The sequence below is a fragment of the Lutjanus erythropterus genome, chromosome 17, assembly GCF_056507025.1.
Source record: "Lutjanus erythropterus isolate fLutEry1 chromosome 17, fLutEry1.hap2, whole genome shotgun sequence".
Classification (NCBI taxonomy): Eukaryota; Metazoa; Chordata; class Actinopteri; order Lutjaniformes; family Lutjanidae; genus Lutjanus; species Lutjanus erythropterus.
Window position 1 is genome coordinate 21,893,843 of NC_139333.1, and position 17,592 is coordinate 21,911,434.

A 17,592-nucleotide genomic window follows, 5' to 3' on the forward strand; every position below is an offset into this window, starting at 1 on the left:
CGTCCGTCACAGAAAGTCACAGTAAAACTTCAATGGCCATGTGTGATTGGTTAGGGGATGCCTTTTACGTCTATAAAGATACCTACAAAAAATTATACTTCCTGTTTGCTGCAGACTCATATTTCTTTCCTTCAAAATAAGAGTCCTGAAGGTGGCAGTCACTTGGAATGGGTCGCATGTATACATGATATTTAAGAGCCTTTAAGAGTCTTCAAGAACTAAAATACGATTCTAAGGACTGGCATAACTCAAACAGCTTTTTAAATATTTATTTCTTTATCTATCTATCTATCTATCTATCTATCTATCTATCTATCTATCTATCTTATATGGGACAAAAAACACCCAAACAAAACAGAACAATAAATTAAGAAAAAGGGTCTCAACACATTTAGATATAAAACATTCAGCAGAAATTCAACATAATATAATTTCTGGCCAAGTGGCAGAGATGAATTTTTTTTTTATTTAAGCCAGTAATACATATTTCTACAATCAGCTGAGCTTTTACTTGTTAGGCATACCATTGGGCTTTTAGTGTGAAGTCCAAGCGGAAGTCACTATCATTCCATGTTTACGGAAGATATCGAGAAACTCACCCATGGATTTAACCTACTCTGTTCACCCGTTACTAAATTAACATTTCAGTATTTTATGTTGGATTTTTTATTTTGTCTCAGTCTCCTGTTGTAGTTAGGGACAGTCTTCGTCATGTGGGACCACGAGATCAGGGCCATGGCGTCCACTCACGCCATCATCGCCGCCTCGGTGTTCATGGCGACCGTCCTACCGGCGGTGCTGGTCCCGGGCTTCTCGGTGTACGGCACTCACCTGCTGTGGCTCTACTCGGTGTCCGGAGCGATCACCGCGGTCAGTGTCGCCGTCTTCTGGCTGCTCGGCATCACACCGCCCACCAAGAAGCACACCGTGGGATACAAGGTGCTACTGACCTTCATTCATTCAGACTGTGCTGATAGCATAGCAGGCTAACTGTGACTGAAAACTGCTGAATGTTGACCTGTTAAAATACTCTATTACAAGTAAAAGCACAGAAGGATTGGCAGCAAAATGTACTGAATGAATCATATGTGACGTTATATTTCTGGCAATAACGATGTATAAATGGCTTTTTAACGTTGTAGCTGGTTTAGCTAGTTTAATTACTCTATACACAAACAGGGAGTTTAAAGGGACAGTTCACCCCCAAATCAAAAATGCATATTTTCTTTTTCTTAGTAGTAATGCTTTTTATTCATGATTATAGTTTTGGGAGACACTGGTCATGGAGATGCATGTCTTCTCTTCAATATAATGGAAGGAGATGGCACTCGGCTCTTGCTCAAAGTGCCAAAAAGTACATTATAAAAACTCAAGAACATAAATCATGACCCGGTCACTCAGTATAATTCACCGACCTTCGCTTTGAGCAGTTGCACGCAGGAACTACTTTCTTTCCACCAGACTATATCCACCAGGAGGAAGTGTGCATCTGCTCATGGAGAAGAGATTACAGCTCTGCTTAAGGGATAGTTCACCCAAAAATGAAAATCCAGTCATTATCTTCTCACCCTCATGCTGATTGAAGGTCGAGTTTAGTTTTTTTGGGTCCTCAAAACCTTGCTGGAGTTTCACAAGAAAACAGCACTGCAGAATCTCCCAAACACTCCTTACCACTTTAGTCCAGAATGGCAGGTTTGGACTTGAAGACACTTGGACTACACGGCATGAGCAGTAGGGAGGCATGTTATGGGTGTTCTTTGGTTGTTTTCTCCGTTTAAAAACTGGTCAGCGCTTTTTTCCTGTGAAACTTCAGCAGTGTTATGTGGACTAAAAACTAAACCTGACCTTCAATTTGCATGAGAGTGAGTAATTTTAATTTTTGGGTGAGCTATCCCTTTAATGTTTGGATCCCACACTGTCACAAGCATAAACCTCTGATCCATGAGTGTATACACAGTTGGGTAGTGTAGTCCAGTTGTTCCCAGGGCCCCTCTTACGGGTCACATGGCAAGGGCAAGATAAGGCAAGTTTATTTGTATAACACCTTCCAACAACAAGGCAATGCAAAGTGCTTTACAAAGAATATGAAAGGGATAGGGAAAGGTAGTGCCTTATAGTTTTTGTGATAATGTAATCGTAGCTGTAATCACAGAATAAAGAATCTAAAAGAGCCCTAATGCAGATTTCATAAGTCAGTGCTAAATGCTCACATGCTGTTATGAATTAGTCATTTATTTAACAAACATTTTTGAAAATCAACAACTTTGGCAGAGTTATACAGAGAATCTGACCAAGTACAGTCTTGGAATACTGAAATTGCAACCTTCTTGACTTATAAAGTTATCTTTAAAACTGACAGACATATGTGTAATTCATGGCACACTTCAAACATGATCAAAAAATTATTTGTCTCTCACTGTTGACCACCACTGGCCTGCATATTTTTTTACAAAATCAGCTCCTATGGTGGGATGGGGGGTGACTTCGCCTCTCTATTGGGCATTCATGTTTTAACCAACAGATGTCGCTCTTTCCAACCATTACACCTATGTTTCCGACGGCACACTGTAACTGTTGTTTCAAAAACATCTTAAAAATACATCCCTCAAAAATAAAAATGTGTGATGCTTAAGCGTATGTGTTGCATAAAAACTGAATGCTGCTTCAAGATAAAGGTCAGAAGTCTTGATCTGATTAATAGGAGTAGGAAGGAAGAAAAAACAAAGGTCTGCTACAAAAATCTGCAAGTGCAGCTACTTTAATCAAACCAAGACCTCCAGGAAGTGAACTTTTCCAGCTTTGTTTCTTACAGGACATATTTACTTATCTTTATCTCATCGTTCCTTTGTGCAGCTGTCCAGATTGTGTCGTTCCTGTCTGTACTTCTTCCTGTCGTGCCTGTTCTTCCACACTGTGGTGGTTCTCTATGGAGCCCCGCTGATTGAGTGAGTAGCTGCTGATGCTCGTGTCCTGTGCGTGTATCGATGTATGTATAATGGAGAGACGTACAACAGACAAAAAAATAACGAGAGCAATGAAATGTTGCTTGTTGTTGGTTTGCAGAGAGTAACTTAATCACCATGTTAGGAAGTAATGCACTTTCAAATGCATCACCTGTAACCAAATAGAGGTAAAACCAGGGAATAAATGCAGCTTTTACTGAGCACTTGATAATAATTATGTGGCTGGGTGCCATCTAGAGAAATTTGTACATGGTGAGATAATTTTGTTAGTTAATATTTACTGTTTGACATGTTGCATAGATTTTCTGTATCATTAAAACTCTACCATGAGTCTTACATTTCTCTTATGTGTTTCAGATCTGCCTTGGAGACATTCTCCCTCGCTGTGCTTCTCACCTCCCTAACCACACTGAGGTGTCTCTGTGTCCTCGGCCCCAACGTCCAGGCCTGGATACGAGTGTTCAGTCGGCATGGGTGAGCCTAAAATCTGCTTTCCTTTTTCCCCCTGCTCCCTGTCTTTCTACCATGAGTTTAACTGTCCTTGCTTTGCTCTGTCTCTGTCTCCAGAGCTATGTCTGTGTGGGACACCTGTCTACAGATCACAGTGGCCTGCACTGTGGTAGGAGCCTGGGTGGGAGCTTTCCCTATACCTCTGGACTGGGACAGGCCCTGGCAGGTCAGAACACTCTGTCTCACTTTCTACTGATATATTTATTAAATATCAACACTTCGGTCTAGATAACCTTTATCAGGTATGCTGGCAGCAACCGAGTGTTGATCAACACCTGAAACTGATTTATGCATCATCAGCCAATAGAGTTGAAAAAAAAAAATCACTAAATTGCAATAAATCTTAAATATGCATTTAACCTTACATACCCCACAAGTCCAAAAATGAAAAAAAAAAGCAAGTGTCATCATTTATTATCATCTCTTAGTTCCTCTAATTTTCCTTGAATTGCATATTCCTCCGACGCAACTGTCACAGATTTAGGTGTGCAGAGACTTTTTTTCAATATTTTTTCTCATAAACTGTCGGGAAGACGCTTTTGTGGTCTTATCCCTAAACCAGTCCTGTGAGGTAGGTTTGCTCTTACAAGTGATTCAAGTCGGTTTCAATAGACTCTCTTAACTGCACAAACGAGTCATAAATTGTCGACTGATGCACGCTGCCTTTTCACGAGTAGGTGCATTCCCTTGACATTTCGTTAGAATAATCAATGCGCATAATGATTTTATACAAAGCTTCCTGCTCTACTCTGTTTGTGGACAACTTTCATTCACAAAAATGTTACCAAAGAGTAAAAAGAAAGCAAACTGATCAGTTTCAGCGGCCAAATACGCGACAAAAAAATCACCCACAACAAAAAAACCTCTCAGTAAATAGGCAATTCATTATGATGGTGATAATAGTGTTAGTATCATCACATCACAGATTGTGTTTGCAAAGAAAAGAAGACTGTCTATTATGGTTTGTACAACATGTTGGGACCACTTGTGATTGTGTGTATCAATGCATAAGAAAAGTAACTTTCAACCTTGACCATGTTTTTGTGTCTAAGTGACTAATGAGACAACAATTTTCGAAACTGGTCTAGAATTGAGAGAGAGTGCTGCAGCCGCTGCTTTTGCCACCGACAGGCTTAGGTTGTTATTTAAGTGTTTGACAACATTATGGAAAGGATCTCTACAGAGAGAGACCTTTAGATGTGAAAGAGAGAAATGGCAGGTAGCGCACAAATATTTTCACATCTAACTCTGAATATTAAGGGTTTATTCAAACCAAACCGGAGCTGGTGATTGTTGGAACAGTGGGAATACAAGCCACAATGTTTTTGGTGAGTTTTATTTTGTTTTTTATCGCGTTTGAATGGCGTGTGTGTTGCTATGATAAAATTACTGTTTCTGTAAATGGAATCTGGATGCTTTGGCAAGATTGATGACTTGGCTGTCTCTGGTTAAACAAAATGGATGTTACTCTTTAAAAAAAAAAAGATCTCTCTCTGCAGGGATCCTTTCCATAAACTTGTCAGACACTTGGGTTAACGTTCTGAGCCTGTCGGTGGCAAAAACAAGCACTTCTGATGGTGAACAATTGCCCAGTAGATTTACATTGCAGCCTGTTTCACCAGCTGCTGTCTGTAGCAGTCTCACTAAATGCTGGGCCAATTTAAAAAGTTGTTGTCCTCATTAGTCACCAAGACACATAAACATGGGAAAACAGGGTCCACGCTGAAAAACACCAAAGTTACCTTCAAGAACAAATCTGTGAATAGTAGTTCTTGCGCGAAGCCAAAAGCATGGATGTTTAAGAGTACAGACAGCTCAGTTTGTGGTCATTTATATCACTCAACCTGTCAAAAGAGCCTGAAGATAAACCTGAGGGAACTTGAGATAATTATCAGGAGAGGAAAGCTAAAAAAAACATTTATCTTATACAGACCTTTTAGTTTTTTGCTTATGAATGACTGGATAATAATTCCTCTTTACTCCCCTAAAAGTATTCAAATAAATTAATCTGACAAGGAAGAATTAAAGCACAAAGAAGCCACTTGTTTCCATTCATCATTTTACAGTATTAAATACAGCCTCCATAAGTATGGAGTTATAATTCAACACAGTAACCATTAAACCTTTCTCTTTATTTAATTAGTTCAATATTTTTAAATGGAAAAAGGAAAAGATTAAAACTCTAATTGCAAAGGCAGTTCTCTGCAAAATGACTGTAGGAAAATGCAAATTAGAGGTGGACGGTGGTAATTGGAGCATAACTCTCAATGACACTGCTGCTGTATTTTTTCCCCTCTTTAGAAGTCCCTTTTTAAGTTAACTGAACTAAACAAGTGGAGACATGTTTGTCTCTTGATCTATAGGTGGAACATCGTGGGGGACTCATGACACCCTTGTCTCTTGTCTCTCTTCTTGTAGGTTTGGCCTGTTTCCTGCAGTCTGGGTGCTATGATTGGTTTCCTGACCGGGCTTGTTGCTGCTCCTGCGTGGATCCACTATCACCGCAAACAGCTCACATACAAGTGCAAGTGATGGACGGACAGATGGACTGAATGTGTGTGAATGTGACCGTGAGGGTTTTTCTTGTATTCTTGCTGTATTCCTATAACTTCCTACCGATTATTTATTGGGAACATTCTCTCCGTTTGCTACCTGTAGGAAAAATGTGTTTTTTTAATAACAAGACTTTATGAGCAACATTATTTTGTACGCATGGAGGCTGAATATGTTCCTGAAGGTTTTTGACATGAATAAAACATTACTTCTGTAAGAGTGTGCACTTTCTGGCGGTAATTTTTTAATCTAAAGGTTAGGAACTGAAATTTACTCAACGGCAGCAGTTTGTTTTTGTTGTGTTTTTTACTGAAGGTCTTTTTTAATTGGTTTTTTTAAAGCCATACAAAATGCACTAAATGACATATATAGTTGGATGTTTCTGCGCCAACAGAGTCCCAGACAATCGATCAACTGGTATGTCATTTTTAAAAGAAAAAAAATAAAAAATTCTGTCATTCCAGCTTCTTAAATCCTAATGTTTTCTGGTTTCTTTAGACCTCTTTGATGGTAAACTGAATATCTTTTGCATGTGGACAAAAAAAAAGACATTTAAGGATGTCTTCTTGGGGTTTGAGAAACGCTGATAAACATTTTTCACCATTTTCTGACATTTTTCTCTATATAAGTTAAAATGGTTGCCATATAGACCCTTTTCCAGAACAATGAGCAAGCTGTGCACTCACTTTGGTAACAGAGGCACGGTGGACCACAACAGTTTCTCAATGGGCTGCTGCAAACACAAGCAGTTTCGATCATGTCCTCAGTCCAGTCAACACGTTAATACCTTGCAGCCACAGACGGTACTGATTGATCTGAAACAGTTGTGATCCTGTTGGAATTCTGTACAACTTAAACTGACCAGTGGAATATTGATTCTGACATATTGTTTACACAACAACCACACATTTTGGTGATTTTGGTGCTGGTCAAACATTTGATTAAACATTTGCAGTTTGATAACTTGCCTAGATGATTGGGGGAGACCTCTGCTTCTGTTGCTGAAATGCTGTAAAGGGGTCTAGAGCATAGTATTTCTCAGCACTCCCTCTTGTAGAAGAGCAAATTTTTTTCCACTGCCAAAAGATGCACTTTTCAACCATGAGTCCACTGTCTTGACTTTTTAAAGATTCACTTCTGAAACTTCCTGAACGTGGCTGTAGCTGATGTTTTCTTCTTTTGTGAAGTTTCACTGCGGTTGACAGTTTTTAGCAGTTAAAGCAACAACAAATGTGTATTCTGAGTTTGTCACATACAAACACGTGTTATTAACCATCCAGCCACATTTAAATGATTAAAAAAGTGTATAAAATTAGGTCTCAAAATCGTGAAGAAATGAGCAGTTTTCTCTGTTCTGAAATGCTGGAGGCGTTTAGGTATATTTATTTTGGAATGATTGAATCTTAAAAATGCTCAAACCTGTAGGTGGTGCTGTTGGACCATCTCTTTTAAGTGTGTGTGTGTGCATTTCTAAGCGAGGAGGGTGCAGAGAGTTAAAATGAAGAGAAGAAATCAAGCTTCACACTCATTTGCAAAGTAATACAAAGTAATCAGTATTATGGTTGGGTGGTCAATTTATTGAGAAGAGTCATGAGGGAAAGTTGGAAAGTTTAAAGACAGAGTGTAAACTTACTGCAAAGTGTACTTCCATCCTGACACACACACGCACACACACACATGCACACACACTGACGCCGTTCTGCACCTGAAGCTGACTACTGATGAATACTGTTCCTTTTTAAACAACCATTAATCTTCTTCCAGCTCTATTTCAACACCCCTCCTCCTTCTCCGCTCTCATTCTCATTCCACCTTTTCACGTCCTCAGGCAACCATATTGATTCACTTTCATTTTAGGGACATTAATTTTCCTCCTTTCATGCCGCCCACATCCCTTGTTCTCCCTCACAGCCAGTAACTACAATGAAACTTACATCTCCTGCATCATGGTGTCAGATTATTGCAAAGTAAAGGAGGGATGTTGTCCAGAGACAGTCTAGACATTTGTGATACCATGCAACTTGAGTAATTATGTGCAAGAGGAATCATTTGTGTGGTGTGAAATGTACTGCTCAGTGTTAGTGGGGACTGGTGGACAGTTTGAGCACAGAGCCAAGGGGCAGAGCTGTCCATTCGCCCCATGTTTGAACTCTTACGTAAGGTTGTTGCCAGGGAAAGGCTGAGAAAAATAGCCCGAAGGAAAAAGAGAAAACGCATTTTTAAAAAGCCATAAAGGGAGAGGGGGAGTTTCAAAGCCTTTTAAGTAGCCTACATACACTTATAACACCAATCAGCACACCTTTTTCATGCCTCAACCTCTCCCTCCATTTTTTGATGAAATCCAATCTGACCTCACGCTGTTACCTCCATTACCCTTGTTCGCTTTGTGCCTTTCTTTTTTTCCATTTTCCACCTCAGTTGTGATACTGCATTACCTGTGGAGAGCAGAGCGAGTGGCGCATATGGGGGCCTTAGAGAGCGAAGGGTGTGATCAGACCTGATCTTGACCTCCATGTCAAGCGGTGTGAATACAGGCTGTATTTTTAGATGCTTCATGCTTGTCACTGTAGGCTTGGGGAGTAACGGCATTATGTTACGTTACAGTTACATAAAAAAGATGTGATCACATTACAGGTACATTAGGTAAAATGCAGACTTTTAGCAGGTTTATATTTTAAAATAAAGAATATTATTATGGACAGTGTGCAAGCAATACAACACTTCACAAGCGGCACAAGTCTTCACTCTAGTCTCAAGTAAAACCAGCTAATCTTACAGTCACTTTATCTTCTAGTGAAAAAAAAATGCATCATTGGCTATAAATTTATTTTGTCTTTAAATCAGAACAGAACATTATCATACTACAGTAACAGCTCTGCCTTCAGCTGTGAAAATACTGCCGTCATTCAAGGACTCAGCATCTAATTTAAAGAAACATTTACATGTTTGACTAATTACCAACATTAGCTACGCAGACCAACAGCTATCGTTAGGTACACAGACCAACTTCTGTCACTAGCCAAAGAGTTTCCTAGTCAATCATAATTTGTCAGTTTAAGCCATTTGTTGGCTAGTTACCACATGTTTATGGTATTAATTTAATTATTTAGAGATTTAGTTTAGGGTCATGAAGCAAACCACCTGTTAAATGCTAACGGTACACAGAGTAATGATGAAGAATGTGTCAGAACAGCCAGCGGGGAGACTGAACTTTCTGTTAAGTCTTTTTAACTCAGTATAACATCACACAAGTCTCGGTCAAAACATGGGAATGAATTATTCCCAGCTTCACAAAAACAAATACTTGCGGACTTGTCAACTCAATGGACAATGTGTAACTGTAATTTAGTTGCTAAGTTCAGTTTTTCTGCGACTAACAAATAAATGAAAAGGTGGTCAACTAAGACTCTAGTCAACTATTGGGGGTAGCCCTACTGCAAACATTAGCTACACAGACCAGCCACTGTTGTTAGCTACACACACCAACCTCTAACATTAGCGCACATTAATGATAGCTACACAGAAATCCAGCTAGTTTGCTAACCTGTCAATACAACAACTATTGATTCAACTGAAAATCATTCCAGGACTGCAGGTGGTGATTTTGGTGTACTAGCACACTAACAAAGTACATTGAAGTGTTCTTAATTACTTAATCTAAACGTGCATTTACACATAACAAAGGAAGGAACAACAACAAATGACAAACAGTGAACCTAACAATGAAAATACAATTTCACCTTATTTGATATTGATGTAATTCAAAAGTAGCAGAAAGTAATCAAGCTACTTTAATATTTTGATACCTGGATTTGGTAATTGACTACAGGTTTTCAACAGGCAATTAATAACTGTATAATAATACATTTTTAAAGTAACCCCTCTGATCCTAGTCACCACAGCTGGGCATGTCACATCTGGTGATTTTCTTGTTTTGTTCCTTGAGGTGTTCTCATATGTGTAATCGATGTACTTTGTCCACAGAGACGTGGATGGAGTTGCTTTGTTTCATGCGCTCAATTCCACTTTCATCTCAGAGACAAGCCGCAGAAGGCCACTCGCTCACACGCTCACAAAAGCTGCTGCTTCACAAATTGCTCCCCTCATTCAATCTCAGAGAACTTTATTTATTCATTATTTGTTCTCAGGCTGTGCTATTGTCGCGGGGCATTGTGAGGAGAGGTAATTTGTCACTCCACCCCCCAGCCCCCCCCCCCCCCTCCTCCCCTCTCGCCCCAGCCTTTTCCTGCAAGGCTGTTGTTGTGTTTGCTGTTATGTTTCTGCATTGTTTCTCCAGACAGAGTTATATCGTGAATTAAGATGCATCCTTTGCTGCTCTGCTCAGTGGCGGATCACCCAAAATGAAACCTGCCTTAATATTTTTTAAGGGCAGTGTTTAATCAAATGACTCATGCTGCTACGAACACAGAGCTTGATGCAGCTTTTTTTGGTTGTACAGATTAAATGTAAGGTTCAGTTTCACACTTTGTATTAATTCTGTTTCCAGCTGCAGCAGGAACTTGCTCTTAGCCCCTGTTCACTACCAGCCCGACTGACAAAGCTAGCTAGTGAAAGAAAGTGAAAGAAATCTGTCATGTAACAATGTTTTCTGCTTCTTTGTGGCCACAAATCGATTAATGCAGCTGTAATGTAAGGGGAAGACAGTAATTAACGCCATTTGTATCTTAAGTCTCTTTCGCACAGTTCCCAGTAAATTACTGGGATAACCTTTCAGCATGCTTGCCAACCCTGATTTTCCCAGGAGACTCATTTTTCTTTTCCCTTTCCATATTTTCTCCCAGAATCACAATTTTCTTTGTGTTTCTCCTGATTTATGACAAATTCTAACACTTTTTAAAAACCTTTTTATCATCACAACTTTTCTCTGATACTCCACAGTGTGTATAAGCCTTTCAACTCTTTTTCTGGAAAAAAGAATTCCTGTTTATTAAGGAAAGTGTTAAAGGAAAGAGGCATGCATTTTGTAAATCCTGCTCGAACCAAGTCAATTTTCTTTCAGGGACAGAGGCAAAACTAAAAGAAAAAGAAGGCAAATTCATGCCAGTGGGGCAAATGAATCTCTATTCTTTCTTGAGAAAACATGATTAAAAGTATTTTACCTGAAAAATTCTGTTGAAATGTATTTAGAATTTTGTTATTTTCATTCTTCAAAGTCACCAGAATGCAGGAAACAAAGTGTCTGAAACTCAAATTTTTGGGTTTCTAAGTCTTGCCTGTTTTTTTGAGATCTCAAGGTTGGCAAGTATACATTTCAGGCACCGTGATTATCACTATTCACATGCAGGCAGTTCAGGAACATTTCCGTCTTGTGTCTTTTCAGACATGCCCTGCAAGGGACAGTTCAGCAGATGGCAGTCATGCAACACCAGCCAGCATAAAACTCAAGAAAAAGAAGACGATGGGGCAAGGCCAGATATGTCTACACGGCAGAAGATTATTTTGCTTGGTGCATTTGTAATGTATTTAATATTCAAATCAAGTGATCTACTCGAATCTCATGTACTCGTTAAGTACATTAAAAGGAACTTTTAAAAGTGTTGGATATCTGGAGTCATGGCAGCCGTTGGAGTCTTGCGTTTGGTTCATTTGCTCCATGTGATAGTGTTTATCATCAGACAGAGAGAAGTGTCACAGGGTGTTGAGGTGGGGGAATTGGCAGTACAAATTTTCCTGAATATTGATCATTGCTCCCATTTAGACATGACCATGACATGAGCAGGAAATGTTCCTGAACACTAGATGAACTATTGGATGGTTTATGATATCCGTAGGATAGATTGAAGTCACTTTGGAGTTCTATCTGTCTGAGCTGCACTTTGTGTTTACTGCCAGTTAGTAAATGTTAGCATGCTAACACACCAAAGTAAGATGGTAAACATGGCAAATATTATCAACATGTTAGCAGTTGTCGCTGTGAGCATGCTAACTTTTTAGCTTCAAAGAGCTGTTAGCATTTGGCATGCTATTTTGAATCAGCTAATCAGAAAAAGTTGCTTATTACTCATAAGTTCACAAATTTCTCACTTTCTCTGCACCCAAACACAGAAACAAGAGAAGTAAAGTAAAATATAAAGTCACTTTCCTTGAATTTAGGAGAAAATGAAAAAAGAAACAATCCACTACTGAGAGAAAACAAAATCCTAGCACCCACATAGAAATCAATATCATCATTGTGCCTCCATTTCATCCCTTCACTTTTAATTTGTACCAACTTTTACTTTTTCACCCAACCTTGATGAGGTGGCACTCCAGATCCCTCCAGAGAATGATTTTCTGTCCAGTAATTATTTCGGTCCAATCATTAAACAGAAGATTGCCTACCTTACCTACTAAAATATGTTGGACAGAATACAAACTACAGATCTCGGAAAAATGGCACGATAAAAGGCCAATTAAGGGCAAAGCCCCCGCTGATTCAGCACCATGGACAGGGCCAGCAGTCACTAGGCTAACTAACTGCAGGGAGAGTGTGTATAAATGTTTTTTTCAGGATAATGGGATAGTGAGTATGATGAATTGAGAAAATTTAAGAAGGTTAAAGGCAGAAAATTCTCGGACTGCTCACTGTTACGGTGGCCCATTACTCCGAAACTCTCGGAGTCTGAAAAAAGTATATTATCCCGAAAAACAAAGCTGCAAAAGTCTCACTGCTCCTGAAATATACAGTTTCCCTACTGTCGGCCCTGTCAGTGGCACTGAATCAGTGAGGGTTTTGACCTTAACAGGCTGTCTTTCTTTTCAAACCATTTTACTGTCAAATTTCCAGTGTCGGAATAAAACACCAGAGTTGTTAAACGGGTTAGAGTTTAGGTTCACAGCTGCAGGGAGAGTGTGCATTTTCAGAGCAATGGGCATTTGTCAGGCTAACAGGACAAACAGGCTTTCAATCCACTGGGGGTATTTTTTGGAATACTGGGGTTAGAATAATGCACTGTTGGAATAATGGGCATACCCTGAATTTTCTGCCTTTAACCACCTTAAAAATTTCTTTCTCCACATGAAAGCCTCTTCTCACTCTCTTTGCTTTAAAACTAAAGGAGAAAGTGTAAATAATTGCATCTTAGTGTGTTACATTTTTTCTATTTTAAATGTTAAATTTGTATAACTTTAAATTAGTTTAAATAATTATCTGTAGAACTAGTATATGCATAACTTGAAATCTGTAGCAGATGGCACAAATCTGACCCAGGTACTAATAATAGGCTTCAGGATTGTGTCATTGCTCTACAGAAAACAGATGCCATTAGAATAATTTCAAATAATAATCATTTATAATTTGCATTAAAATTCTACACTAGCTACACTACCTCAGTGTAAAATATAATCAGCTTTCTTGGAAACATGTCTGGTATTGTTGAGGTGAATGTCAGTAGCTTTTAGAAGGGATTAAATATTCAGTTTTCTTCCGATAAGTCACACCCATCCCCCATACAACAACCTTTTTCTCACACTCTCATCCTCCCCCTCCTCACACCCCCACTTGTTTCCGGTGTTTTGTCTCTCCTTTTGCCCCAGTTTCCTGTGTTCACACTCACCCCAGTGTGTGCTTCATTAACAGCTGAAGTGCCGCGTGCTACTGAGTGGTAAACATGTTTTTGCAGAGCTCCTGTGTCTCTTCTGCCAGGTCTAAGAATGACAACAAAAGGAACCATTGTTGCCGAGGGACGCTCAAGTGGGCTCTCATGACGCAAGAGGGACAGGAGAGACAGAAGAGGGGAATTAAGGGGATGTTGAAGTATTCCTTGATGAAAAGTGGGCACGAGGTTTATTATTAAAACAAGATATTAGGTGTATCTCATGGTAAGTTAATATTGTGCACATAATGATTATGTTTCTCTAAGAAAAGCTTCAGTGGGAGGATAGTGACTGAATAAATTAGAAAAGTAGCTGAAAATTGAAAGACCGAAAAAGGGATTCCTTGTTGAAACAAATGATCGGTACCAAAACTTTTGCAGACCCACTTTGCACTTTACAGTTTCTCACATATGTTAAAACAGTGATTCCCAGTCTGAGGGAAGTCTGAAACCTTATCTTATTGCAGTTCAGGATGACATTTAGGATTTTTTGGTATTACAGAAACATTTTTCCTGACTGCATTTCTAATTTAGGAGGGCACAGACCCTTCTTTAAAAATCTAAATAACCAAATATGGCAGTATCACTGTTGTTAGGGTTGTATGGCAATGGCTGCTCAAACTGTAAGATGATGCTAAATTTCCCTGGACCATGTTTTAATGGTGATCAGTTAAAACATTAAAACCACTGACAGTGGAAGTGAATAATAATAATCACCTTGTTACAATAAAATTGAACAGTGAGTTGATGTGTTGGAAGCAGGAAACTGGAACCTGACACGCCAGGTGGTTTGTTACATAGACTATTTGGGAAGTTGTCTTTAGAAACTGTTCGGAAAGGGGCAGGCACTTTGAATAAAACACTTAGCAGGTGATTGGATGAACCATCTGTCTACTGTGTCTGGGCTATCTTCAGCCAATCAGATCAACCAGCAGAGCCAGTTGGCAAATCAAACTCTTGCCAAAGCTAGTCAGGAGAAGAAAGAAAACACCTTTTCCATCGAGAAAAGCCTTCAGTGGCGTTCTCTGCTCTTCTTTCAATGAGGAAATACTTCTGCCTGTAGCTGCCAGTAGTCCTACCTAGGACGCTGATTGGCTGCACCACCTTTGGTGCGGGCACAAAACGGATAACTTGACCTGGCAAGATGGATTCTCACATGATCTCGTGAAACCAGCTGCCTCTGAAGGTAAGGAGAAATGGGCAAGTGTAAGGATCTAAGTGACTTTGACAAGGGCTCATAGAGTGTCCAAAACAGCAGGTCTTGTGGGATGTTCCTACAGACTACCAAAAGTGGTCAGAGGAAGGAGACTCGATGAACCGGTGAAAGGCCCTGAACGCTAATGATGTGTGTGATTTGGCCTCCAAATTCCCCAGATCTCACACCGATTGACTCAATGAATCTTCTGCTAATGTCTTGGTGCCAGACACCGCAGGACATGAGGGGGGACCTACAAAACATTAGGGAGGTGGTTTTAATGTTGTGGCTCATGAGTGTATCTTGACTGCTAAGGTGATTAATTTTTAATTTGATTGATGTGCTACATCCGGCTTTAGAGAGGCCTACAAGGAGATATGGGGCTCTGCCAGTGGTTGTAAAGCTCATAAATGCACTTTGTAGCAAACCTGCTACCCAGTGACAAGTGATGTGAGACAGCTGTTGATGATACATTTTAATTAAGGATACAGGCAGTCTCACTCAACCACAGATACCGACATGATAAGTGCCGACTGAAGAATTAAATTTACAGTTCTAGTTAGGATTTCTAGGAAAGGTTTTTCTGTAATGAGGACTCTCCAAGGGGTCGCAAAATAAATCTTAATGGTCAAGATATTTTTAGTCATGTTAGCTGTGTGGTTGAAGGGATGGCAATGTCAGTGTGTTGGTCCACCGCCTTGATCTGGACTGAAATATCTCATGAATGAGATTAATCCCCCTGACTTTGGCAGTAACTGTTTTTTATGGAGCCCCAGAGTGAAACATAGAGTGACATGCTATTGCACATGCACAAGATACAATATCAAATTAACAAAAGATGGGAAAAAAATGTATCTTGTGTGCATGAATTAATCAGAATGTGTAGATGAATTGTATCTTGTGCACATCCAATTGCATTTCGAGTACTTGATATAGTAAAACGTGGCCTTGGTAGACTGCTTTTTCTCTCTTTGGCCATTCAAAGGCTCAATGGATTGAAAGGGACCAGATATATTTAATCATGGAGGAAAACCTTGCTCATTTGTTGTGAAATACTACATGCCTCCACCTCTTCTGGCCTGGCTTTAAATGAAACCATCTCAGAGGGAAACATCACTTTTGTTGAAGTGCTTGCAAGTCATAGATGTATGCAAGCTGTGACATGAGGGTCACGAGAAAAGGTCGTGTTGGTATAAAGGATCTAAAAGCCAAACATGGTTGGGAACCATTGTGTTCAGTTGGCCTTTTATACTCAGTCATGTCTAAAGCCAGCTAGACAGTTGCACACAAAAAAAAGACTAGGTAATTAGCTCTAAAAGTTAGCTGCCCTTATCCCTGAGCCATGTTGCCAAGGTAACAATCAATTACACCTATTTACAACCCATTAAACCTGACACAGTTGTGGTTTGTGAGTGATGTGGAATAAGCAATGAATAGGTCAAGGTCCACCTCTTTACAAATATTGTATCGTATATATATGTATAGCTTATTCTTCTGCTAATTCAACCATTATTCAAATGTCCTTCATTCAATAAGGCACAGCAGTCGATGATTTCAGTGTAGAGCTAATGGTGCCTCACAGTTTGATAGGCCAAATGCTATTAGTCTAAAGAGTATTCATTTACCCACATTACATGGGAAGTTAGTCTCATTATATGTGCTATTATGCGATATTAATTAGTGTGACTTATTATACTTATTAATACTTAACTGTTATGTCTATCCTGTGTTAAGTACATTAAAAGCAATGAACAAGGAAAACAGAAATAAGTTCTTTATTAGACCCTTTTTTTAGACTTTATTAGAGGGTAATTAGAGATATGTTACGATGGAACTGTACTATAAACCAAAGTAAAATCACATATCTATCTCATATCTGCACATCTTAATAGTATACTATAAAATAAAGTGCAGCAAAGTTTTTTTTTCAGCTTAAATAGTAATTACTGTAGACTTAATACCAGCCACCACCAGCTCACAGCTGGAACACACCTGCACCATCCGACACTCTTCAAATTATACATGTGTCTTTATTTATTGACGGTATTTTATTATTAAGCATTTGATTATTTCCCGCAGAAGGTCAAATCATTTTTAAACCTGTACTATCATCAATTATCCATCACAAGGTTTTCCTCAGGATGTCAAGTATTGATGCCATGACAAAGGGAGGTCTGGAGTTGAGTCATACTGACAAATGAAGGTGCCACATCTTAATACATAAAACTCCTGCATCTACTGTATTCATTCATTTGAAAACTTTTCTTATACCCTCAGTCTACACTGCAAGTAGAAATAGTTTTGGAGACACATAGCTTTTTTTTTATGGCTGTGTACTTCAGCAAATTTAAATGTAAAATCAGTGACTGAAAGTTTAATCTTCTGACTTTCGGCTTTAATTTGTGGATTTTTTTGTCCAGCAGTCAGACAGTGGCTGATGAACAGTGCAGCCTTGTTTAGCCACTGTGGCTCCAGGGATGGTATTGTTGGTCCACCAAATGTTTCAACAACTGTTGGTTGGATTGGCACAAACCTTCGTACTGACATTCATGGTTCCCAGAAGATGAATCCTAATGACTCTGGTGATTCTCTGACTTTTTATCTCGCACCACCAGCAAGTTAACATTTGTGTTTTGAGGGAAATGTCTCCACTGTCGTTGGATGAATTGCAATTTGTCATGATTTTAGTTTTCAGTTTACTTGTTTCGTCTTTTATTTGGAAGTTCTTATCTTTCCTTTCATTTTGATGTTTTGCTTCCTGTGTTTTCCCCTCATT

General features: G+C 39.2%; 1 protein-coding gene across 1 annotated transcript; it reads left to right on the plus strand.

Moving 5' to 3' along the window:
• The first annotated feature begins 552 nt into the window (after positions 1-552).
• On the plus strand, positions 553-6,243 carry pigf (phosphatidylinositol glycan anchor biosynthesis, class F). Its single transcript, XM_084741631.1, has 5 exons — positions 553-939; positions 2,854-2,945; positions 3,321-3,437; positions 3,531-3,639; positions 5,892-6,243. The coding sequence occupies exons 1-5, from the start codon at positions 712-714 to the stop codon at positions 6,003-6,005; spliced, it is 660 nt and encodes a 219-aa protein (XP_084597757.1). The 5' UTR covers positions 553-711; the 3' UTR covers positions 6,006-6,243.
• Positions 6,244-17,592: the final 11,349 nt, after the last annotated feature.